The sequence below is a fragment of the Gavia stellata genome, chromosome 5 (assembly GCF_030936135.1).
Source record: "Gavia stellata isolate bGavSte3 chromosome 5, bGavSte3.hap2, whole genome shotgun sequence".
NCBI classification, from domain to species: Eukaryota; Metazoa; Chordata; class Aves; order Gaviiformes; family Gaviidae; genus Gavia; species Gavia stellata.
Genome location: NC_082598.1, coordinates 444,137 through 469,798, shown reverse-complemented (window position 1 = coordinate 469,798; position 25,662 = coordinate 444,137). Strand labels below are relative to the sequence as shown.

Genomic DNA, 25,662 nt, shown 5'->3' with positions numbered 1-25,662 from the left:
GCTCTGAGCACGCTCTCTCACAAGAAAACATCCCCTTTTGCACAGCAGTATTTGAAGTTTGATGTTCCTCTTCGGGGAGAGAAACATCCTGACCATCGCCTCAGCCTGTTTCCACGGCTGGCACGAGCACCGCAGGACAACTCCGAGAGCCGGGCCCCAGGGTCAGCCCCACCGCGCGGGGAATACCCGCCCCGAGCCTCGCACCCACACGCTGGTGCCGTGCCTCGGTGCCACTGCTTTGGGAGCCTCGCACACGGGAACGAATGCACCCTGTTCAGTTCGCACGCCCGGTGCGCAGCTCTCTTGCTGGCCCTACCTTGGCATGGGCTTTCGTCTCTGCAAATTTAATCTTGAAGTCAAACATCTCGGGAGGAGGCTGCTGCTGTTTCTCTGCAGATGCTTCTTGCTGACTCATGAGTTCTCGGTTCACATCCTGAGCAGAGAAAGAAGCTGCGATGAGAGATCCAGAAAACCAGCACAGAGGAGATCTGCAATCCCACACCACGCCTAACCTCCCCATGCCCCCTTCCTCGGGAGGGTGGGGGGCAGCACCGGGGGCTCATTGTGCAAGACGCAGGATGACGGATGAAAGTAAGGAAGAGGAATGCAAGTGCTTTCCAAACCCTTGGCTGACAACACCCTGTATTAAAGCCAAGGAGTCCACCCAGACTCATTACCCATCTCCTTTCGCTGCCAGCAAAGCCCAGGAGAGCCGAGCACAGTGCTGGAACACCCCCACGCTATTCTGTCTCGTCTGGGACTCAGTTCCCAAGCCTGGAGCACAAGCAGCACAGCGCAGTAAAAGGCTGAAACAGCCACGTGTTCAGAAGTCTTTACAGCGCTGACTTCAGCAGGGGCTCTGCCAGCAAACCCCATCTGGACACAGGCAGAAGGACAGGCAGGGCTGTCGGAGGTCACGAGAAGCACGTGCAGCCTGGCACTGCTGGAGGCCCCCAGGAAAGCTCAGTTAGGAACCGGCTCTCCAGGCATCAGCCGTCTGCGTTCTGCCCATCTCCCACCAGAGCAGGAGGCAGCGTGCCTCCAGGGCCCACCTCTTCTGGGAACGCTCTTGCCTACACATGGTCGGTCTCCTCATCACCGAGGTGGGCTCCCAGAGGAGGACGGTTCCACCGGGAACTGCCCCGCTGCCGTGCGGTGGGCACCGAAGGGACGCACCTGAAGGTGTGCGGTCAGCTCTCTGTATTTTTTGATGGTCTGCTGGTAGTCGGCCACGGTCTCCTGTGCAGCCTCCACACGCTTCTCTGCCTCGCGGACCCGCGCCGTCGCCATATCCAGCTGCTCCCGTAACTCCAGCTCTGTCTCCCGGGCGTTTTCCTGCAGCTCGTCATTCATCTCGTTCATGGCTTCCTGGCAAGGAGGAGGCAGCATGGGACGCGGTTACACCACAGCCTAGCAAGCGAGGGCAGTTGGGCATTTTCGGAGCGGAGCAGAGCAGAGGGGCACCCCGGGGTGTAAGGGGCGCATTCTGCAGAGCAGAAGGGTGCACCGCTCGGAAGCGGCACGGAGTGCAATGCCTGTAGAGAGGTTCCCCAGTCTCCTCTGGCACCGCTGCCCAGCAGTTCACAGCGCCTCGGGCAGCCTCGCTGCCAGGCAGTCGGCTGGACCAGCCTGCGCATCAGCCCAGCTGCACGCCAGGCACGAAGGAAGCGGCGCAAGCCCTCCAGTACCAGCCCTTACTCCAGAGGAGTCCATCTTACCAGGTCCCCAACAGTCTCACGCAGCTCCCGGACCTTCTCCTCCAGGTCTAAGTTTCTCTCCGTCAGAGTCTCCACCATCTCTTCAGCACCCAAAGCAGCATCCACCTGCAAGCACACACCACATCACACTCCCACCTGGGGCTCAACACGCTGCAGCGAGCAGCTCAAAAAGTCCTTTATGCCACCATGGGATCACTCTGGCAAGCTGTGGGACGTGGCTGATGCATCCCTCTCTCCATCCTGAGATGAGGGTTTGCCAGACAGCGCGTAAGTTCCCTCCTGATAGCAGAGAACAGCATCCCTCAGGAGAGCAAACAACTCAAAACAGAACAGCTAGCAGCCCCAGGAAGGGCACATGAAAAGAGAGGCTTGGCTTTGGGTCCTAGAGATGTTACTGGCTCTTTAGCTGCAGCATCAGGGTAACAAGGTTGAACAGCTTCAGGTCAGTGTAAATGATGCTGACCTGCAGGCTGAGTCTTTGCAGACTTGTGACAGTGCTTTCCAAGCTCTCTGTCCCCCCCGAGGACCCAGGCGAGTGGTTATACTTACAGTATTAATGGAGAAATGGGCATTTCGGTCTCTTTGCATTAAGAAGCATCACCTCTGCTCACAGCCCACCTTCTACATAACTCAGGCTACTGCTCAGAGAGCGCGAGGCCAACTTCCCTCCAGAACAGCACTTCAGAGGAATTGCACAGGCTGCTCTGCAGTGAATGCAGACCCTTCCTGGGGGCTTCCTAAGGGCTGCCCCACACCTGCACTGACATCTCAGCCTGGCCAGGACCAAGCCTCACAAAGATCACCCAGGCAGGAAGATGTGACGGATCAGCGCTGAGCAGGCAGCAAACACAAATCAGCCCTGGAAAGCACGACGTACCATCCGTGTCCTATGTTCAAGAGCCACCCTATGGCCAAGCGGAGGCCAGCACAGTTCCACTGCTGGAAGAGGGTTTGCTTTTGCACATGAAAGGCAGGTCCTGTTTGACTAACCTTACTGCGCTCGGTTTTGGGCCCCACACTACCAGAAGGACATTGAGGTGCTGGAGCGTGTCCAGAGAAGGGCGACGGAGCTGGTGAGGGGTCTGGAGCACAAGTCTGATGAGGAGCGGCTGAGGGAGCTGGGGGTGTTCAGTCTGGAGAAGAGGAGGCTGAGGGGAGACCTCATCGCTCTCTACAACTGCCTGAAAGGGGGTTGTGGGGAGGTGGGTGTTGGTCTCTTCTCCCAAGGGACAAGTGATAGGACAAGAGGAAATGGCCTCAAGCTGTGCCAGGGGAAGTTTAGACTGGATATTAGGAAAAATTTCTTTCATGAGAGAGTGGTGAAGCACTGGAAGAGGCTGCCCAGGGAGGTGGTGGAGTCACCATCCCTGGAGGTGTTCAAGGAATGTGTGGACATGGCACTGTGGGACATGGTTTAGTGGGCATGGTGGGGTTGGGGTGATGGTTGGACTTGATGGTCTGACAGGTCTTTTCCAACCTTAGTGATTCTGTGATTAGGAAAAATTTCTTCACTGAGAGAGTAGTGAAGCAGTGGAAGAGGCTGCCCAGGGAGGTGGTGGAGTCACCATCACTAGAGGTGGTCAATGAACGTGTAGACGTGGCACTGCGGGACATCGTTTAGTGGTGGGCTTAGCAGTGTTAGGTTAACGGTTGGACTTGATGATCTTAACGGTCTTCTCCAACCTAAACGATTCTATGATTCCATGGACCCAGAGATACTAGTCCTGGCAGATGTGTCACCGGGTGCGGCTCTCCAGGAGCGACTGACAGAAAGTGCTCAGTGCCAGGAGGTGGCCCAAGCTTGCCTGACAGCAGTTGCTCAATGCCCCAAACGGCCCCCAGCCTCCCCACCCCACCTATCCTTCCCGCAGGGGACTCACCTGCTCCTTTAGCTCATCAACCGTTTTCTCCGCCTGCTTCACCTCCTCCTGAAGCTTCTCCCTCTGCTGACGCAGGGACTCCAGCTCCGTGTTTTTCTTCTCCATTTGCTTCTGAAGCTTCACATGTTCCTGCTTCTCTGACGCAGACAAGTCCCGCATCCTTTGAGAGAGCAACCAGACTCATCACAAGCCCAGCAGAGACCCGGGTACCAGAGCATGAGAAGCTGTTCCCTTCCCAGACACTGCTCTTGGCTCTGCTGGTGCCCACCAAGACCCCCTGCCCACACTGGTGCTGGCTGCCCGTCAGCAGCACGAGCAGAGCTCCTTTGGAGCCTCTGGCAGGGGACACAGCAGCGTCCTCAGCAAACAGCTCATTAACAGTGAGAGATGGGGTGAAACGGTGCCCGAGACTGCACCTTCCTTTGAAAGCATGGGCGCAGTAGGGGATGGAGAGAACAGAAGAGGAGAATGTAGAAAAATAGACAACAGAGACAGGCCGGAAAGAATAGCTGTAAATGGGACAGGCTAAAGCACAGAAAGGAAGAACCCAGTGAGCAAAGAAAAATAAGTCACATTCACAGCCTTTCACAGTGCGAGAGAGAAGGTCAGCAGCAGAAGAAAGACAAAGCACAGACAAGGAAAGGCATTTCGTCATGTGCGGAGAACAGAGCTTTGCTTATGTGTACGCTGAGGCCCCTGTGTGACAGCTCTGCTAACAGCCCCGAAGTGGCTCTGCCCAGGGAGTGCAAGTGCTGGGAGCTCCTCTCACTTGGACTTTCTTTAGACCTCCCACCCAAACACACACCAGTTTGGAAGTCCTTGCAAGGCAGTTTCTTGCGTTCCCTATCAGGAGGGGATGCTTCCACCTCCTCTATCTGTTCCTGGCCTACAGATCATGACTGTCTTTAAGCACCGAAGGCGACACAGCTCCCTGCGCACACTGAACCACAGTCACACAGGAGGAGTGAGGTGGGGCAGCGAGCAGTGGTGTGGTTACCGCAGGGACCCCCCCTGAACCTCTAGGCTAAAGCACATGTGGCTTCTAGAAAGAAGAGCCCCAAAGCCCCAAGCCCTGGCAGATGGGCTTGCCCAGGGAAAGGCAACAACCCGGTCCCAGTGCTGAGCGGGCTCAAGAAACCTCGAGCAGGACCTGCGCAGGAGGTGTCTGGAGAACGGCCCTGTACAGGCTGCTTGAATAAACCTGCAGCTGTGCTGGAGAAGCAGAGCGCTGCATACACAGAGGCATGAAATAGAGCAGCTTTCTGAAGCGGCTCATTTTCTCCCAATATACGTGGGTCTCCAGTGACAAGACACACTCCCTTCTCTGTTGCATGCTTAAAGGAACACCAGAGCTCAGAAGCAACTCAAGCCCAGCTAGCGCGTGTTACGTCGGCTGCTCTGGAGAAGTATTTGGATCAGTGCTCTGACACAAACTCTTATTAGACCAAGACAGCATGGGCTCTCATAGGAAGGAACTTCATCAGCAGCATCCCAGCCTTTGGGGAGCACAGGTGGCCTCCTACCTTACAAGAGCTTCCTTGAGTCTTGCGTTTTGCTCTTCCAACTGTTTGACTTGGTAGCTGGATGCCGCTCCATCCGAGCCTGCGGTAGAAAGAAAGCATTATTCTGTCTGTGCAGAAATAGCAGCTGCTAAAACGATCCAGTTCCCCTAACACTAAGTGACATTACAAACACCAGTAAGAGGACAGCTCAGTCATACCAAGGGGAAACGCACCAGTCCTTCTCCTGCAGCTGAGCAAAACTGAAGCCTGGTGCTTAACACTGGCGCTCGTAGGCTGAGAGATTCCCCCGATGCCACCAAAGCCAGTTAGTGCAGATGAAGAACCACCGTACCAACCCACAGACTGTACCTGAGCAGCCGCTGGGCTATGGCAGAGCGACACGTTGCTGGATACCGTGAGAGCCCTCAGCTCTCAACCCTCCCAGCCCTCACAATTCAGTGAAAGCAAACTCAAATCGAAGACTTTGCTCATCTCAGTAATTTCCACATCTCCCTGCAGACTGCTCCTGTCCTCCCCGCATTTTTCTCAGTCCCTCGACACGTCTACCTTTCTGTCACATTCCTCAGCCTGCCGCGAGATCATCTACTTCTACAGGTTTCATTTTTTTTCCGGTGAATTCCAATACTACAAGTGTTTAATGGCTGGCTCCTTTCCTGCTGTGTGTAATTTTTAAAGCTCACCTTGACTAGCAAGAGCTAAAAGGCCCCAGGGGAACCAAAACAAGGGTAACGTGCCGGTTTTGAAGCTGTGCTCAGTGTGAAGCTGGGAGGTCGGATCAGTAAGCAACAAAAGCAGTTGTATTACCTCCCACATAAAGCCTGTCCCAGTTAAACACCTTTTGGGGTGGGATCCACCATCCCCAGGACAGGAACACTTGTCCCCAGACTCAGAAGCGCAGCAGCTCCATCTCTGCCTTCCCAGCGAGGCCGGGACCCAAGCGAAGGTGAAGCTGAGCTGCTGCCTGCTGCTGACCTGCCCACGCGTGACGGTCGTACCTGCGCCCGCCGAGCAGGGCTGCCGCGTCCCCAGCAGAAAGCTCCAGCGGCTGCCGGGGGAGATGGCAGAGGCAAAGCCTCAGCCCCACCGCAACCGGCAGCCCCACCACTGCTCCGAAGCGGTCAAGCGTTCTCCTCCCCAGTGAGGAGTCCCCCTGCGCAGTGGGACTCAGGCCGATACCACCCGAAAGCTGACCCCTTCCCACCTTTCTCTTCAATTTCGTGCTTCAGGATCTCCAGGTCCATCGTGAGATATTCCACCTTCTCTTTCAGGGAGTCCACCTCCTGCTGCAGCGACTCTGCTCGCTCTTCTGCCATCTCCTTGTCCAGGGTTGCCATTTCAATCGCATCGGCCGTGTCTGCCATCTCCTCCATGTAGCGCTCCTTGGCTTCCAAGGCATCCTTGGCTTCCTGCAGTCAAGCACACGCGAGTGAGAAGACCCTGGGAGCCCAAGACCAACGACGGAGAGACCCCTCTCACAAACAACGAGCCTCGGACAATTATGTCTCTTGTGGCTCTCTCAAAGGAGGATCAAGTCCAATTAACCGCAGCTTATCCGGGCGGAGGGGAAGCCCACTGCCAGTGCTCCAGGGTCCCCATCTCCCCTCTCCCGAGGTCTCTCCCCTGCTTCGCCCCTTCTCCCATCCACACAAGAGCCCAGCAGAAAAACAATCCGCAGGCGAGGAGAGACAGATGTGAAGACAGAAAATACGTAGGCTTGTACTGGAGCAGACAAGCAGAAACAAACCAAGAATCCGCCCTGGCACACCGGGGCAGAGAGAAGCAAAAGCCCCTTTGCCAGCACGGCTGGAGTCCTGCCGTCTTCCCAGGACCCGGGAAGAGCAGGTCACCTGTCCCCGGGGAGAAGGGAAAAGGGAAAGCAGCAACCTGCGGCAGACATTTCAAATGACACCCAAAGGCAAGGCTCAGCATGAGCGGAGCGGCCACAGGAGAAATGTTCTCGATAACGAGCGACACTAAACATTCATTAGCTCCAAAGCCCTGGGGCTTTCGCTGATAGTGACTCATACCAACCAGCCCTGCAGGGCAGGAGCTCAAAATGTATTAGTTTAGCTAAATTTTAACAAATTAAAGTCTACATCAGACAGTCAGGATCAGGACCCCCCCAGGAAGCCACCAGAGAGAGGAACCGACTCCAGAGCAGGCCGGGAAAGACACTGGCGTATGGGGAAGGGAGCACCCACTTACATCCCCGTCAGCGGAGCAGGGAGGACCCGGGCGCCCAGCACTCGCAGGGGCTGAGGTGGGCCAGGACCGCCGCAGATCGTCTGCTCCGAGCCCTGCCCAAGCAGGGGCGGCTGAGCCGGCTGCCCAGAACCCCCTCCGGTCCAGTCGTGCCTCACACATCCCCAGGGATAGAGACTCCGAACACCTGCGAGCAACCTGCTCCAGGGTTTGACCTCCTTCACAGGGAAAAGGTTTTTTCATATGTTTAAACCGAATTTCCTGTATTTCAGCTTGTGCCCCTTTCTTCTTGCACTTTCAGTGGGCACTGTGGAGAAGAGTCTGGCTCCATCTTCTTTACTTCCCCCGCCAGGTATTTATACACATCGGTAAGACCCCTCAGCCCTTCCAGATACCTGTCATGACGTGCCTAACTCAGACGAGGCTCCAGAGGACCGGATCATCTAATCCCTGTTGAAGAACAGCTCCCAAGATGTTCCAGCTTGCTTCAGCCCAATTCGGAATAGACTCAATGCTGATTATCCACTCAGCATGATAAAGCAAAAGCTTATATCAATGCTGTCTTTAAAACGAAACCACGTTGGGATGTAACTGCTTTAAGCCGTGAGTACCGTACAAGAACACACTGCTCACTTCCCGAGTACGTTGCTCTAACGTAACGCAGAAGCAAGAGGAAGGACGAGCTGCTGCTTCACCAACACTGGAGAGCCAAAGACAAGCGCAGGGCGAAAAAAAAAAGCTTCCACCACGCAGGTGTGGCAGTTTTAAAAATCATTCAAGACATCCAGGCACTGGGACAGTGGGGAAGCTTAGGCTGCACAGTCAGCATCGGGAGAGATGCACAGATCCCGCAGCACCACCAGTGAGCCTCTTCCTACGGCACTGGCTCTCCCAGCTGGATCGGAAACCTCAATACACGGCAATGCTCCTAAAGCTGCTGGAGCCCGCTGATTTTTGAAGTCAGCTGCAAGATCTCCAGGAGCTTTACTTAAGCTTTTGAAGGTGGGACTGGCAGTTTATCAGCAGGTTTGGAATTCGAATGGTGCCCCTCCCACAGCGCTGGCAGGCCTGCAACAGCGGATCAAGCTGGAGAAGCGCGGCTGCTGCCACACTCGGACACCCATCCTGCCAGTTGAGATGTGCGAGTCGCTCCTCAGCTATCGCGCTCTTCATCCCCAACTTTTAAAGGAAACCACCTCTAACGTCAGCTTATCTCACCCTGCACAAGACTGAAACTTGCGCCGATAGAGGAATCGACCCGTGGACAGCTCGGACGTGCCTGCCCCAAAGGCCAGGCTGTCTGACGGATGGGGCAGCAGGCAGCGAAAAGCAAATCCTGGGACGCACAAAATCTCTGGTCTCTTGACAGGACTGTGCAAGGTCCGTCCAAAGGCTCTGCCTGCTCTGGCACCTAGCGCGGCTAGAGAACAAAGCTGCGGCTTCAGCTCCAGGACAAGCTGCATGTGCTACTGCATGACGGACCAGACCCACGCGCACATGCTGCATTAAACATGTGGCGTACTCTGACTGCGTCTGGGATTTGCACTGGCAGCTCAATACCTAAATCAGTATTTACGTTGGAGAGAACAGCGATATGTGAGGTCAGAGGCCATTTTAGGACCTGGCATGTATTCAGAAGGCTGGAGTCAGGAGAGCACACAGTTTAACGCTAGCCGGTATTTCATAAAATGCGCACGCACACACGTTTTCAGCCATTGAATTAGCACTGGAATCGCATCTCCCTGCGCAAGCCCCAGGACCGGAGCTGCCCAGCTCCCCAGGGATGCTCACCTTCTTGGCCTCCTTTAAACGTTTCTGGAGATCAGCCTGTTGTTCTTGCATTTTGCTCTTCCATTCCTGCACCTGCTCCAGCTGGATCTTGTACTTCTCCAGCTCTTTAAGCTTTGCTTTGTCTTCATTTCGCTTTATCTTCAGAGTCTCCAATTTCTCCTCCAGGTCCCTGACTTGAGAACGCAGATTTTCCTCCTCCTACAACATCAAACCAAGAATTACCAAAAGGAGCCGCAACAAACACCCTTTGGAGAGAGCTCCAGATACGTTAATTTAACCCACACAGAACCTGACCCAGCAGCTAGCCTGTATTTTGGCACTGTTACTGGGGCGGTTTTAGAAGAACGCATCACTCTACACGTGCAACTACAGAGCCCGTCTCTCATTTTAACCTGTTGATCTTTACAACACACACAATGTGTGATGAAAGTTCCTTGACACAGTGACAAAAGCCTTTTGGCTGGCAAAAGGTCCTGAGCACTTTGCTTTGGACTTCACTGGGATCTATGGATGCCTAAATCCCTTAAAAACAAATCAGAAAACCCCACCACCACTAACACGTCCAAGTTCACCCTCCAGTGACTCTTCTCCTGCTCCTCCTCAGAGTAGAGCGATGGCATGCAAGAAACACGTTTTCATAAACAGAACCAGATCTTATGGAAAGGTTCTATCAAACCAACGTGCACGATGGCGCAGACTTCCAGCGGCCAGTGGTTTTAGTACGAGCGTGTAATTCGGAAACATGCTGACACACACACACGCGCAGGGTGCGCCTCATTCATGCCACAGGTTCACCGCGCTCCGGGCGAGCTGCTCCTCTTTCGTCCTCCCCTGGCACTCACCCTACAGAGCACAGCAGAGCTTTATAGAGGGGGGGATCTCCCCCACGCTCCCTCCCGGGGGGGCCGGTGTGCGGTGTAACCCACCGTGTGTCAGAGCCGGGGCAGCTCTACGAGGGCGAGCCGGGTACAAGCCTAAAACCTGGGAATCCTGCTTCCTCGGCAGACCGAATCCTAACACGGTCTCTGCTGTGCGCCCCAGATCAGCTCGCACAGGCGGCCCAAGACCTTCTCCGAGGCTTTTCTAGCTCGTTACCCGCACAGAGGCGGGTGCCTCGGGCCGTTCCCGCAGCACCGCTGGCTGACCTCTGAATTCAGCCCCTTCTGCTCTAAGTGCATCTGGGCTGCGTTAGTTGGGCTTCATCGTGAAACCAGCTTTACCTGTAGTAAAAAATACAGCTTGAGGAGGATACTAACACCGGCACGCAATGCTCTAGGGAAGGCTGCACAGCGACACAGCACTGCAGCTGCGTCCTGCAGCATTGAGATCAAAGCCAACGGTGGCCGAAATGAAAGCTGGGGCATGGAAAAGGGACACGGGCTTGAGATTTCCAACAAGATGCAGCCCCCTGAGGGGTCACATCCCCCCCGGCTATCACGGTTCTCTGGCACAAGCTTCCTACTCTCCAGGGGGAAAGGCACACCTGACTCGCCTTAAAACACAGGCAAGGTTGGCACCGCGTTTCTAAACGGCTACGCCGTAACTGGAGAACTGTCCACGCAGGAAGGGAAACACCACTCAAGCAGCGCAAAGTCACAAAGGTATTGCACAGCCACGCGTGAGCTGTTACTGGCGAGTGAGTTAGGTTCAGGCAAAACCCTTGGCTCCCCGTTACAGACGTGACGGGGCAATTTCCACATGCACGCTCGTCAAACCAGAGCCTCGGGGCAGCGGTCACCTGGCCTTCATGGAGACACTGAGAGGCTGCTGAGCTGTTCTGGAGACAGAGAAGACCTTCAGTTACGCTGGTCTGTCTTGAACACAAATCATAGGTCTAAAGCACGCTGGTGTTTTACAGAATGGGAGAATAACTGAGGTTGGGAGCGGAGGTCTCTGCTCCACCTCCCTGCTCAAAGCCGCGCTGAGATCAGGGGCCTCGTCCGGTCAGGCTCCGACTGTCTCCAAGGACGAGGACCTGCAGCCCCGCTAGACCCATCCCCGTGTTTGACCACCCTCACCCTGAGAACTCTTCCCTAACACCAGCCAGAACGTTCTGTGCTGCCACTCGCGCCTGTCGCCCCATTCCCTGTCACTGCACGCCTTTGAGGAAAGCCCGGTGTCCATGCTGTTTAAAGAAAACCCCAGGGCCACCCAAGGTCCCATCTTTTTTAAATTCTGTAAGCGTCGGTGCTGTACGACAGACCCCAGCCTCCCCCTGGGACCTGGACTTTACAGTCCCACTTCCCCTCGCTTCCAGCCTGGGCAGCGGCCACGAGAGCCCTTGCAAAGAGCAGGGCAGCTGCCCGAAGCCAGGGCGATTCAGTCCTTAAGTGGCATAGCCCAGACAGTCCCCCCCTGAGATGGCCCCGTGCTCTTCACCAGCGCCCACTCGATCCCACAGCAGCATCCACGTAATCCCCCGGGATACAGGATCGGTTTTCCTGGTTCTTTTTTGGCCAGATCAGCTCCCGCGGCCAGAGAAACGCTGATGTCAGCGCAACGGCACCTGGGCAAATGGCTGCGAGCAAGGGCAGGAGAAGGGGACGCAACCCCTCCTCTTCTGGCAGTAGCGCAGGGTTAAAGCAGCCTCATGACTCAAGCTTAAAATCCCAAAGCTGGGTGACATTAAGGAAGAGATTTTGGAAAAAATCCTACGTGACGTCAAACAGCATAGGAAAACCACACGGATTTCTCCTCTGCTGCTTTCTCAACCCTGGACATAGGGATGCCATCAATACTATCAAGCAAATGGTTTTTGCACCCGTTAAATTAAACCCGTTACCAGAGTCCTACTCGGGGGAGTGGGGACATCCCTTCTTCCCACCAGGCTGTGGCTTTTCCAGCCTTTCCCTCAACACACAACCTCAGAGTGAGCTCTTTGTCCTCTCACGCTATTAATTCTTTGCCCTCATGCCCCAGATCTTTCACAAGCTCTAATTTTAACTAATTAATACAAAGCAGGACGGAAGTAATGAAAAACTATTTCAAAGATCAAAAATGGAATAACTATGCTGATATAATTATTGGAAACACCCAAGTTTGGGAAATCTTGGATCTCTCCAAGTGTTTTTTGTATCCGAAGGCAGGAGCGTTCCCAAAGCGCATCCACTGCTGGTCCCTCCGCTCCAGTTCACCCAACACCAGTGGCTGGAGGGGGCAGTGCTCAGGTCCTCCTCTGGATTTAACGCGGTCGAGCTCTCCTCTCACCGGCAGATTCAAGCTCCGACTCAGAGCCTTGACCCCCAGCATGTTCACCTGCCAAACTGCTCTGATGCCACGTGTATCCCACGGGGACCCGGGAAGGGAGAACATGCATCGGGAACTGAGTTAAGCTCCGGCATGCTTCTCTTTGGAAATGTGTCTCCAGCTTTGGTGTGTCGGCCTCTGCATTTGCCCTTGGCCAACTCCCCGCCAAGCCGTGCACACTCCTCTCCGTCCCCCGGCCGCTCTGCTCCTCCCGCAGACCGTGGTGCCTAAACCCAGCAGACCCTTCCGGGCGGTTGCACAAGCCCTGCGCAGCGACCACCACCGGGACCCGTCAGAGGACCTCTCGCTCCCTCCTCCTCCTCCTCCCAGTAACGGTGGCAGGTTTTCTCTCCTCCTCCCCTTAGGAGCTACCACCCTCCAACACCGGCAGAGCCCACACCTTACCTTGGCCACAGCTCACCTTTGTGGGCGAGGGAACCGGAGGTGCCACCGGCGAGGTCAGGGAGGGAGTTGGAATAACCGGGGCCACCAGCGGCGTCTGAGCAGGCGTGCTGGGCTCGCTGCTGCTCATCTCCCCGCCGGAGGCAGAGGCTGAGCCCGAGGGCCCAGCTGTGCCGCTGGATGCTGCAGAATTGGGGGTCCGGGTGGGCTGCAAAACAACACGGTCAAGGGAGAAAGTCAGAGGAGCACGTTTCAAGGGAGACGACGCTTTCATGCCGGTCCGCCTCCCCGCACTCGACACCGCTTCAGCCACTGTCTCTTCCTTTCACCAGGGTGTTTCTCAGGCCAACCACCGTCTCCCAGACTCACATTTCCAGCACAGGTGAAACCCAGAGTAAAATTTCGGAGGTGCTTTATGCTCTCACACGCAGTCGGTGCCTACCCGCTGGGACAGGGACAGAGGGGAGCTGGGACTGACCACAGCCCAGCCTCAAGAGGGGAGCTTCCCTCGGGAGAGGGCTGAGTCAGGCACAGCCCTCCGTTGCGGCAGAGAGCTCGGTGACAGCGGGGACATCAGCAGCAAAACAGCTCTGGCTGGATGGAGCGCACCCACAGCCTCGCTGCCCCCGGACCTGCGGTGTGCCGAGGACTGGCAGGCACTACTGCAGAGACTCCCCGGCAGCACTAACGCTGCGATTTTACGAGTCTGGCTCAGTCAAAATTCCCAGATAATCAGTTGTTGAAGGGAAAGACAAAATTTTTTCACACCGCTGACATAGTTAAAAAACCAAACAGGATCTTTTTCTGAGCACACAAACCCCGCTTCGGGCCTGAGACAGGAGTCCCTCTCCTCCCTCCTGCAGCAGCGGGGACAATAGAAGATTGCCTCTCCCTACGAACCGCGCCGCCTTTATTCCCTCGCGCTACCACATCTACCTACGCTGCTGCCGCAGGTACAGGCTCATCTCCTTGCTCTTCACGGCAAGGCCAGCTCACACCCCGAGGTCCCGGGACGCGAGGGCAGACCCTGCCTATCAAGTGAGCGTGTCGGAGGGGATCAGAGCAGGGACCAATGAGGGACCGCGGTAGCGTTTGCAGAGGTTTTGGTGTCCCAGCTCCAGAGGGTGAGACGGCAAAACCTCAAAGCGCACCGAGATGGGAGCGGGGAAGGCTTCGCCCCTGTCCATCCTGCACATCTGGAAACATGACGGGACACATCTGCTGCTCAGCATTTGCAGGAGCCTGAGTCAGGTGCTGCTGTGCCGACGGACGCGTGCCAGTGCCACCGGCAGCTTGTTGAGGACACGCTGCGGCAGGCACCCGAGTCTGCACCCTCTGTCCGCAGCTACACCGGCTGGGGGGACGAAGCACCGAATTTTAGGGGAACAGAAGGAGAAAAGGAAAGAGTAGCAAGAGTTCACCAGAGTCCAGGGAAAACCAGTGGAGCTTGGAGGAGCCAGAGCAGCAGAGAACTGCCTCATCAGTGCTTGCGAGGCTGTTAATTGCTGGCTGGGGGTCAGGCAGCGAGGCTGGCCATGTACCCCAGGCGGCGGGACCAAGGGAAGCCGATGTCTGAAGGAAAGCCCCAGCTCCATCAGAGACCTCTGCCGTTCTCCTCACGGACCTGTATTTCTGGAGCACTCGCCTCTGTGGCATCTAACGCTGTGTACGTTAATTTCCTGACTTTTTATTTTACTCCTCAAGATTGGCTTTTTGGTGCATTGCAGCTTCGCAAGGCGCATGGCTCACCCCAGGCTGGCCGGGCACAGGCACGGGCACTGCCGGGACAGGCGCAGCGTCCACGTCTCCGCACCCGCCTGCTAAAGCGGCGGCGGGACGCAGAAACCAGGCGCTCACTTGCCGTGCTTTAGTCGAATCTTCTGCTGACTCCTAGCTTATTTTAGGCAAATCTGAGCTAACTTGACTGTAATAGGCAAAACGCCCCGCGGACGGGCAGGCAGCTCAGCCTTTCCCGCCCAGGGGCGATCCCAGGCTCTCCCAGGGACGGTGCGAGTCCCAGCCCGGGAAGAGTTTCCACGGCACCAAGCCACATGCGCTATCTCTAAGAAATACACTACTCAAAACAAGGACATTGTTCTTGTTCCTGCTGCTTTGGGGATTAACAACCTGTGCAGACAGAGCAGCGCTGCCAGGGACACACCTGGTAGGGTTCCACTCATCTTTGCGCCTTAAGAGCTAGAAACCTTTGGAGACCCATGACTTGGCCTTGGCAGTGGGGGTCAGGGAAGATCCAAGAGACATACTTTCTTCCAGAAAGGGCCAAAATGCAGCATGGCATCTCCTAGAGCCCTCTGCGCAGCTCCTGGATGACCTTCACTAATGGTTCCTATCGAAAATCCATTCCCAGCAACGCTGGCAGGTCCAAGCTGCCAGAGAAAGCAGCCTGCCAGCTGACTCTATCTGATGTGGACACATCCGTAAGCCCAGCCAAAATGGGATGCAATGGCTCGAGAGGGGCTCTCAGCGCTGCAGAGTGCCAGAGCAGCTGGTCTGGCAACAGCTCTGATCTCAACACGCATGCAGGGGTGTCTTCAGCCCCATCTAATTCCTGCCCAGCACGGACAAGAGGCCAAAGGAGGAGGAGGAGGTCGCGTAGGACATATACTCACTGCTCCCTCTCTAGCACAGGCTGCAGAGAACAAGAGCATCGTTCAAACGTGATCTGCTGACAGGTCTCCAGGACTTGCCCTGGTAAAGGGTAAGCCCCCAGCTGGGGTTGGAAACTGGCTTAAAATCCACACCAGCACGCAAAAGCTGCTTACCTTGAGCTCACTTCTCTGCCTCACCGCTAATGCATCACATGGACCCACGGCAAAATCCCTGCCGTGTGCCAAGCGTTTGGGGAGGAGACATTTTAGAGGAAATTTTAACCTACAGAAGGAGTGGCGGACTCTCCTCCTCGTGTTGTGTTCATATACTTCTGTCACGCTTTTTTCTTCCCCATGAGGTCCCACCTCAGCCTGGGCTCTGGCCCTACAGTGCCAAAATGACAGTTAACAAGATATTTTTTGAAGGGGAAAGCTAGATGCCTGGCAGCCGGGATCCCAGTTGCCTTGGGACTGAAGGAATCCGTCACTGCCCTGGTTTGAGTTTCTTGTATGTGCCAGTGAAAATAAAGCCCTCCCTGCAGCGTACCCCTTCACAGAAGAGAAAAAAAAATAATTCACCAGTTACAAACCATAACTTGGCTATTATAGGGTTCTTTGAGGATTTATCTCCCTTGTTTGCTCTCCTCTAACCGTGTGCCCCTTTGCAAGGCAAGTCCTGCAGGTGAGGGGCAGACCCCAAAACGTGAGCGATTCTCTGCTGGAATCAACACAGTCCTGGCCGACACCTCTGGGCTCTCACCTCTCTCCTCCAACAGACACCCTCAAGACCCCACTGAAAAATACCCCCCGTAAGCCGGGAAACGGCAGTCGGTGAGAAGCAAGTTAACATTAACAGGGGCACCATCAGCGTGCTCTGCCGGCCAGCCAGCCCGGGCGTTACTACACCGCTTTTATGCTCCGCTCCGTTAGATGAGCTCTGTCCAAGAGCGCAACGCTTTCCTACGGACATTTTGCCCAGGTAGGCTGTCCCCAGCGATTTAGACAGGCTCCGGAGGAGCGCATCGCTCCTGTGAGCTCCTCCGGGCTCTGCACGACGGGACGGAAGGACGAGAGAAAACGCGCGCTGGGGTTAGCGCTCCACGAGTTCGTATTTAACAGAGGGGGTGCTCAGTGCCCCCCGACCGCAGCTGCTCACCTTGGGGCGCCGGGCGGTGGTCTGGAGGGCAACGGGAGTGGAAGGCAGAGGAGGAGAGACATTCATACAGGGACAGACAGGAGCAGAGATACAGACCGCAGCAGCAGCAGCGCAGCAGCAGATGCAGCAGAGAACAAGGTAAAGGAAACAAAAGACATCACGGCAATTAGTGTGCATGGCATCAGGTGTACGAGCTCATTAACCCCCGCTCCCAGGGCAGCTCCAGGTGGAACCCTGCTCTGCTAGCTCCTGCGGAGACAGAGGAACAGAGCCCGGCGGCAGCTCAGCCTCCCGGTGAGGTTCTCCTGCCTGGACCAGAGATCGCTCATGGAGCTCCAGCCCCGCTTCTCCCCCCGTCGCAAGGTGCAGGACCACAGGGCCGGGGAGAAGGCCGACTGCCCGAATCCCACGCCTGGAGCCAACCCCCGAGCCCAGCAGACACTCCGGGGGCAGATGCACCATTTGCTTCTAGGAGATCTTTAGCTTCAAAGGCAAAACCTGGGCTGCGCGGGGTCAGCCTGGAAACGTGCGGCCGCCTTGCTGCAGAGCTGCCCAGGGTTCACCGGGTTCTGCGGACAAGGAGTGGGTTTAACTCAACACACCCTTCCGAGAGGCCACCTGAGTCTGAGGTTGAGGGGGGTTTATTTTTAAAAGTTTTCTTTCCCCTCCCCTCACCCCTTTGGTTTTTGAAGGGACCAGAGCATCACCAAACCAGCCGCCCACAGAGATGCTGGAGCTCCCGGGCTCTGTTTCTCTTTAGTCTTAAAACTCGCAGGGACACCATGGAGCTTATTCTCAAACACTTCCATATTTTCTTTTCATTTCTGGAAATAAATGCATCCACCGACTTCAAGGCAGGACCCTCCACCCCCTCCCCACATACACCCACCGTCTGCACATGCAGCATAGCAGTAACGCAACCGTCACCAGCGCGGTGCTCTCACGTCGAAGGGTGGGGAGGCCACGCTGCGTATCTCGCACTTACGCATCAGTTAACGAGTATTTTTCCTGTTAACAAATACTCCACCCGGAACCGATATAACCACAGGTAACGGTGAGGCCGGCAGTGCTCTTCTGCCAGCCGGCAGCGAGGGAAGGCGGACGGGCAGCGCTCTGGGTGCGGGCAGGGAGCACCCGGGCGCCGGGCGCTGTCGCACCGGGCAGAGGGAACCGCTGGCAGGGGCATCTGCTCTCCAGCTGCAGCTCTAAAACACTGGAGCATGTTTTAAAGCTTTTCACATTCTGCTTCATTTTTTATTCTATTACCTAATGCACAGCTTAAAGTAACCAAGAACAGAGAATATCAATAAAAACGCTGCCAGATGACACTCCCTGAGGGTGCAGTCGTGAGCGAGACATTTGGTCGTACAAAGCCCATCAGCAAACGCTCGGCCCCCCCGTCGCAGACCAGCGCAGCATCGCATCCACCACCACAGCTTCTCTCTGACCTTCGGAAGCGATGGCCTTATTCCCACCCAAGGCCTTGAGAAACCAGATGAGAGATCTTACAGACGCTGCTGCTTTTTTTTTTTTAATACAGATTATAACTGGACAGGTTATCAGTTCAAAATAGCCGATTATCTGAAGTGTTACCTAGGCTAAATCCTATTTTGCTCGCTTCCAGCCTTTTCTAAAAGGCTGCACTCAACAGGAAGCCCATTTCAACACTGAGGGAAGATACTCATCTTCCATAACATCATCTGCTTGGCAAAATTTGCCAGGGAAAACGTAATGACAACAGTAAAAGCTTAAAACCCTCAGATAAATACAGGGCTGATTTAGGAGCAGTAGTATAAGCTCTTCAGGAGTCCTCCAGCATCTTTCAAAAGTCCTACTAAATAAAGATTACGTTGAGTGGCACTAAAAATCTGAAAAACGCTCTGAAAAACCCCCTCCCTCGGGGACTTCGCAAGCCACGCGCAGGGAGACGCTTCCACTCCTTGCAGAGCACGTGGCTCCCGAGGCAGCACGTAGTGGGGGAACTCACGAGAGCCCCCACCGCCGGGGCACGGTGCTCCCTGCCGTCCTGCCGCCTGCTCCGCGCGGCCAGCACCGAAACCACGCCGGTGCGTGGCAGACATGAACAGCCACGGGCTGGGATGTTTCACACCGGCACCCAAGTCTCTATAGCTTAGTGCTGCCCGCGGCAGCCGACGGCGGGGGAAACACTCAACAAGTGACCACTGGACCCTTCCCTACCAGGCTATGGGGTGGGGAGACGCCGAGCATCTTCCCCAACTCGAACAACACCAAACCCTTAGAAAAGGGAGAATTCTCTTGGTAACCCTTCTCTAAAAGCTAGCCATGCTAAATGTCAGAGATTAATCCTGGTTTCGTGCCTCCTCTGGCGTAACGCATAAGGCCGTTTTGGTCCCTGTCCATGTAACGCCACACGAAGACCATGAAAAGCAGAAGCGTCAGCTCCGAGGTCCCCGGGTGAGCGGCTCCTTGGCGAGGGGGGCAGAGAAATGCTCTGCTGCTCTCTGGCAGGGCCAGAGCGGGACGGGGCTCTCCGCCGCCCCGGCCATCCTCCTCCCCACCCGGCCGTCACACAGCACGCCTCGTGTCAGCGATTCACCCGCTGTGCTCTGCGATGCACTCGCAAGCGGCTGGCAGAAAGGCTGGGCTGGGATGCCGGTTTCTCCCCCTTCTAGCCGTTAGGATACGGCATCCAGCTGGCGAGGAGATGGCGTGCAGGAGGGAGGCAGCAGGACTCCGCTGACAAAGCTCTTCACGGCTGCAGGAGCATCCAGGAGCCCTGCTCGGGAGCTGGGAGCAGACACTCGAACTTCTGCCAGGCTCCAGACTACGTAGTAGCTTAATACAAAAACTTTGGGCCCTCCTGGATGCCGGGATGCTCAGCTGTGGCTATTAATATTTCATTTGGCAGTTCCGAACTGTGCTGCATGATGTTGCTGCATAAATACTTGATGACATTACACAACCTTTGCTCCCTTGGCAGGTCCTGCACTCAGGAGCGCGGAGAGAGCATCTGGGGCTCAGAACAGACACACTCAGATACAAACTTCGCTCCTAGCACCAAGAAATCTGGCAAAACTCCTCCTGGCTACCAACGACTGCCTGCGGCGGAGCCGGCATCGCCCATCTCAAATGCGGGGCTGCAGATCACAGGTCCTGCAGGTCCCTCCTAGCTCGGTTCTGCTCCGAGTGCGGGAGTCTCCATCCAGACCCAGGCGAGAGCACTGAACGTCGGCACTGCCATGAGCACGGATGAGCGCGCTTGCATTAACGTCACCTTGACCAGGCAGGACTGGCGCTGAAGGGCTGGTACTGTACCGCCGAACGCTTCTGCTGGACAAAGTCTGAGGGCTCCCGATGCTGAAAAGCAGAAGTTCTCCGACTGCAGTTGCCGCTGCAGAGATTTCCCACGTAGTCTCCGCGAGGTTTTCCAGCGGCGGGTGGAGGGGGCCGGCGGGCACCCCCCGAGCGGGGCTGGCAGCTGCTGGAGTGGACACCCGGGCTTTAACCGAGCGAATGCCACAGGTCAGCGCTGCCCACCCCAGCGGGCAGGACGCCGTCCCGCTCACCATCTCGGCCTCCGGGAGGAACCAAGCCTTCTCCAGACAAAACCTGTTGGCATTAACGCTGTCTCTCCCCCCACAGCACTCGGACAAGCTTCCCCGGGGTGTTTTTCCCGGGGTGCCGTTACCTCCGTTATTGCTGGGTACGCGCTACAAGAAATTTTGCATTTTAAATAACTGGCAACACCTTGCACATGCACTCTCTCACAGGTGTGATCCCGTACAGAGATGGCGTGTGCAAGGGGAAGCAGCAGCAGGAAAAGGGGGATTAAATCAAGCGGCTGTCAGATTCGTAACGCTCCCCGCAGACAGGGCGCCGAGCACTGGGCTGGCCCCACCGCGCCACCCTTCTGCTGGAGGCAGAGGGAAAAAAAATCAGCATTTGTCAAACTTTTCATTTGGAAGTCGATTAAACAGGAGCTCTTAAAGCAATCACCACGTAACACAGTATTTCACCGCGTTTGGCGAGCTCGGGGAAGCACAGGTGTAAATCAAGAGCATTTACTGTAACGTTAATAAAACAGCAAAGTCTTCTCGCTGACACAGCGCGGCCAGTGAACTTGCACGTTTGTGCCTTTGGTGATTTTTATTTTCACTTCTTGAGATCAGGCAAAAATTCTCAGGGTTTCTCTTTAAGCTGAACAGCGACATCCTGGCTATACTAAAAATAAACATATAGGACACTACCAGAGCACAAACCAGAGCCTGTGCTGTAACCTGCAGAAATAGCAGCTTGACAGGGAATCCAGACACGATAAACCTTTGGAAACGTTAAAAGCAGGCAGAACCCAACGGCACGGCTCGCATCGCTAAGGCAGGAAAAATGTTATTACTAACATGCAACTTCCACGAGCCGAGCACCAGCACCTCCAGCAGCCGGGAAGCCAGCGGAGCCCAGCCGAGCTGCGGAGATGCTGCATGCAACACAGGCACAGGCAGGTGAAATGGAGAAATGACTTCAACGGAAACTTGAAAGGAAAAGCCAGCCATTAAACGATGCTGCTTTCTCATTCAGCAACCTCCCCCCACCCTCTCTGTCCACAGGCACCTGAAACAGAGTCAAACTCACGATTAAAGCTCAGCAGCGTTAATGTAACAACAAAAAAAAAGGAAAAAAAAAGAGCAAAACAAGGTACGTTCAGAAGCAGCGTTAGCAATGAGGGTGCGGATACAGCGGCGGATTGTACCTTCCGTGTTGCTGGGGCCTGCCTCATCATTGCAGAAAAGACAGACGGAGAGAAAGAGAGAAAGGGAAGAGGGAGGCAGAGAGAGACTGTTAGCACACTCGGTCACAACAATGCGGCTCTCGGCGGCTCTGTCTCGGGAGCAGGGGCTGCCCGGCAGCGCTTGCAAATGGCTGCAGCTTCCCTCTATCCGCTCGCCATCCGCCCCGATAATCCAGCGAATGCCTCTCCCGAAGCGCCGGCTGCTACAGACGCGGCGGCTCAGCGGGGCTGCGGTGTGCCGGGGCCGCGGGGGCCCATGTCAGCCGCCGGAGCCGCGGCCGCTCGTCCTCTCTCCGCCGGTGTCTCCAACCACCGCCCCAGCGGCTCATTACATCACCGCCGGTGGGTTTCTCCTCCCCGCGCCACGGATGCTGCACCGAGCCGGCGGCGGGCGATGCTCCTCTCGGGCGAGGGGTCCTCAGTAGCTTAGCAACACCCCGGCTCGACCGCCTCGCCGGTGGGTCCGGCCAGCCCCGTCCCTCCGCTCGGCGTCCACGCATGCACGCGGTGCCCCACAAACCTCTCCTGCCCGCAGCCCAGCCCGCCCCGTGCCTACGCGGCGCCGCGGCCATGCCGGCCCGAGGGGCGGCTGAGACCTCGCAAGCAAATCCCCTGAGCCCAGACAGATGGACAGAGCTAGGCCCGGACAGACGGACAGATTTCTAGGCGGAGCTCCTTCCATCTTGCTGCGCTGCCGTTCACCACCCAGCCCGACTCCCACCCTCGCAGCCGCCCAGCTCGGCCCCGGCCACGCGCCTCCTGCCAACGAGGGGATTTATTTTCGAGGAGCTCAACGCGCCCCTGCACGGCCAAGGATGCGGGCGAAACCCCCCCGGGAGGAGCAGCCTCGGAGAACCCCTGGCATAAAAAAGCCCCCGCCAGCGAGCACTAGCAGCCGGCGCGGCGTCGGGCAGGTCAGCCGGAGAGCTGTGTCTGAGCCTTACTACACTGCCAAGCTCAAACCCCAAACTCCTGCTTGGCATCCTTGCTGTCCCTGGACCAACGCTCCATCGGAACGGCAACGCAGGGGTCTAAACGCCAAAGCAACCGGTAACATTTGGAGCAAGATCTCACTGGAAACTCTTTATGAATCTCCATGCCCTGACCCCACTGCATGCTGGAGATCCCGGCAATTGGGATATCAATTCCTTTTACATATACACACGTTCTGTATATTATTTTATATGTGTGTGAACATGGACCTTCTTTTCCAATATTGACAACTCCCATTTCAATTCCATTATTTTCCAATACTTCCACACTAAGGCACCAGGAGGGAGCGGAGCTTGGGCTGACCCGGGCTCGCCCACAGCGGCAACCATCCTTCTTAAACAGTATCTGAATACGCAAGTCTATACACACAAAGCGTATTTTTCGCACCGCTGGTTACGGACGCTCAGTGCAATACCTGCAATCTCTCGGAAAAAGTCTTTAAAGGCAACTTTCACCAGCGGGTTAGATTTCCTGGAGACTCGAGGCAGTCCTGCAGTTTGCCATGCCGCGGGCAGTCTGTACCCAACCGCAAGAGCCGTTATCTGCAGCAGCTTTTGATTTCCAAATAAATTCTGAATTAGGAAAATGAACATCTGTGGTGCCTTGCACAGATGTTCTCCCTGGACTGAGGTTTTGAAAGTTGAGAGAATTAAGATATATATAGATATATGTGTATATGTGTCTGTGTGTAAATATATATTCTAAAAACAAAAATCTGTGGGTTTATGAGACTCTTGAAAGTCTTCTAACACAACAAAAGCCAGCCCCTCCCAGGGCCCGTTAACTTAATTTTCTCCAGGCACGGAGGATGGGAAGTTTCAGACTAAAAAGCAGCATTTGGGACAGAGAAGCTGGAGTCAATCGGGAAGAGCTAAAAAAGAAAACTGCCAGCCCTGCGATGTCTGAGTGCGCTCCAGGCGCCCGAGTGTTTCCGTGGGAGGGGGCACCAGTGCTGAGCAGACCCAAACGGACCCGCGCTGCTCCGGGGCGGTACCCAGGGGCAGGGGGGGACACGGCGGCTGCCCCTTCTCCTTGGCCTTGCACCCATCGGAGGAGGACAGCCGGCCACGCGTCCTCCCCCTGGCACAGCCACGTCCCCCACTGCTGCGGGAACCCCCCCCAAACACCCCACGGCACGAAAGCCACCTCCTGCTCGAGGCGTCCCAGACGCAGGGACCCGCTGCACCTCCAACTCCAGCGGCACCCGGACGAGAAGGGAAGACGGCAGCCGCCGCACCCGGAGGAGCAGCATCACGTTATTTAACCCATCACAGCGGCAGAGCAGAGCCCTCGCGGTTCCCCTCAGCCTAAAAACTCTCACAGTATTTTTGCTCTGAAAGCGATTTCAACACTTGTCAGTAAAAACAGCACGTCCAAACTCTACGCTGATGCTTTCCAAAATCCACCCTTCTGGGGTCCTCCAGCGTCACAGCAAGTGGGCTGCAATTGTACTACAGAAATAGAGACCGGTACAGAGTTCAGCTGAAAGTCAGCACAAATTTCACGCCAGTTCACAAAAAACCCACCCCGGGAGCTGAGTATCACCTATTTGCCCAAAACATCTCTGTCACTGCTGCTCCGAACCACTGTGAAGGCTGACCAAGGTCTGCAGCGGCACCGCGCACGCTGCACGGCCAGGAGCTGAATCACACGCATCAGCCCACGTCCTCATTGTATTATCGGACTCGATCCAAAGTCCTTGGGGTAACTGAAAAGCACTTAGCGCGCTGAGTTCAGGTTACGCACTCCAATCGATCCCCTAAAAAGGACGGCAGAGTCTGGGTTTCGTTACACGTTAAAACTGATTAGTGCTGGCTGGAGACGGGCTGCATGCCAACCCCCCCAGATCCCCCAGCACAGCCCAAAAGCCGCTGTCCCGTCAGCCCCAAATCACTGCCGGCTGCTCCGCTTAACGGGGGGAAAGCTGTTGTCTTGCTGGATTTTAGCTGGCTGAAAGAAAGGGTGAGAATCCCCCTGTGCTGAAACACCGTCCGACCCGGACAGCACTTCCACCCCGAGCCCAGATCCATTTTGTTCATCTCCATCGCAGGGAAACTGTCCGAGGCCCGAAAGGAAAATAAATGGTGCAAGGCATCAGTAAATGCTGCGCAGAAACACCGGTCGGGGTGGGGGTCCACTCCCCCTCCACACTGGTGACAGCCAGCAACTCCCACGGTGGTGGGGGGTTCGTCGGTCTGGGTCTTCAGGTCCTCTGAGATTCTTCAAGTCCTGGTTTTTGTTTGGTTTTAAGCAGCGAACTCCTTCCAGAGCCGTAAGTGTCGTTGAACTGGCAGCTCAAACAGCACGTGGCTGGCCGCCGAACACAGAACAAGGGTGCAGCTTGTGAGGACTTCCCACAGGATGAGAGATTATGCCATTGGACTAAGTCATAGAGCAAATGTGGATACCCCACAGGAAGAGTGAGAAAGACAATTAAGGTAGGAAGCAAGGTATGTCATTTTAGTCTAGTATTTCAAACATTTTCTCTACCAGCAGCTATCACAGAATCACTGTTGGAAAAGACCTGTCAGACCATCAAGCCCAACCATCACCCCAACCCCACCATGCCCACTAAACCATGTCCTGCAGTGCCATGTCCACACCTTCCTTGAACACCTCCAGTGATGGTGACTCCACCACCTCCCTGGGCAGCCTCTGCCAGTGCTTCACCACTCTCTCAGTAAAGAATTTTTTCCTAATATCCAGCCTGAACCTCCCCTGGCGCAACTTGAGGCCATTTCCTCTTGTCCTGTCGCTAGTCCCTTGGGAGAAGAGACCAACACCCACCTCACCACAACCCCCTTTCAGGCAGTTGTAGAGAGCGATGAGGTCTCCCCTCAGCCTCCTCTTCTCCAGACTGAACAACCCCAGCTCCCTCAGCTGCTCCTCATCAGACTTGTGCTCCAGACCCCTCACCAGCTCCGTCGCCCTTCTCTGGACACGCTCCAGCACCTCAATGTCCTTCTTGGAGTGAGGGGCCCAAAACTGAACACAGCATTCGAGGTGCGGCCTCACCAGCACCGATCACCAGTATCTCCAATGACACATCCAACCTTGATCTACGACCCGCTGTCACTCCCTCTAGAATTACCAACGCCGAGACCCGAGCCGCCCATATTTTATAGTCAAGATCTCCTATAACGCACACAGTCGGTTGTGAAAAAAGTCACTGCGGGTGACTCCTCCGTGCAGGATGAAGGTAGTTTAGAGGTAGCCGTCCAGCTCCCAGAGCATCCACCACACTCCTCGCCCAAACGCGCTGGTGAAGGAGGCAGAACTTCAGCAGTGCTCACCAGGGAACGACCCCAGCAGACAACAGAGCTGGGCAGGGGGTGAGGGTCCTTCCATCTCGCTTGCCACTGCAGAGCATCCCG

General features: G+C 55.8%; 1 protein-coding gene across 3 annotated transcripts in view; it reads right to left on the bottom strand.

Annotated features, from left to right (window-relative positions):
* The window catches only part of DCTN1 (dynactin subunit 1), a 79,360-nt gene that overhangs the window by 13,156 nt on the left and 40,542 nt on the right, over nucleotides 1-25,662 (bottom strand). For 2 of the 3 annotated variants that reach the window (XM_059817997.1, XM_059817999.1), the window contains 10 exons: nucleotides 21,257-21,274; nucleotides 16,528-16,548; nucleotides 12,782-12,970; nucleotides 9,115-9,312; nucleotides 6,323-6,527; nucleotides 5,122-5,200; nucleotides 3,599-3,758; nucleotides 1,719-1,823; nucleotides 1,177-1,368; nucleotides 317-433 (listed from right to left, as the gene is read on the bottom strand). In XM_059817997.1, the coding sequence (XP_059673980.1) occupies nucleotides 317-433; nucleotides 1,177-1,368; nucleotides 1,719-1,823; nucleotides 3,599-3,758; nucleotides 5,122-5,200; nucleotides 6,323-6,527; nucleotides 9,115-9,312; nucleotides 12,782-12,970; nucleotides 16,528-16,548; nucleotides 21,257-21,274 (1,284 nt within the window). Of the gene's footprint in view, nucleotides 1-316; nucleotides 434-1,176; nucleotides 1,369-1,718; nucleotides 1,824-3,598; nucleotides 3,759-5,121; nucleotides 5,201-6,322; nucleotides 6,528-9,114; nucleotides 9,313-12,781; nucleotides 12,971-16,527; nucleotides 16,549-21,256; nucleotides 21,287-25,662 lie in introns of those variants that run through there. The other variant, XM_059817998.1, reaches the window with a different exon arrangement.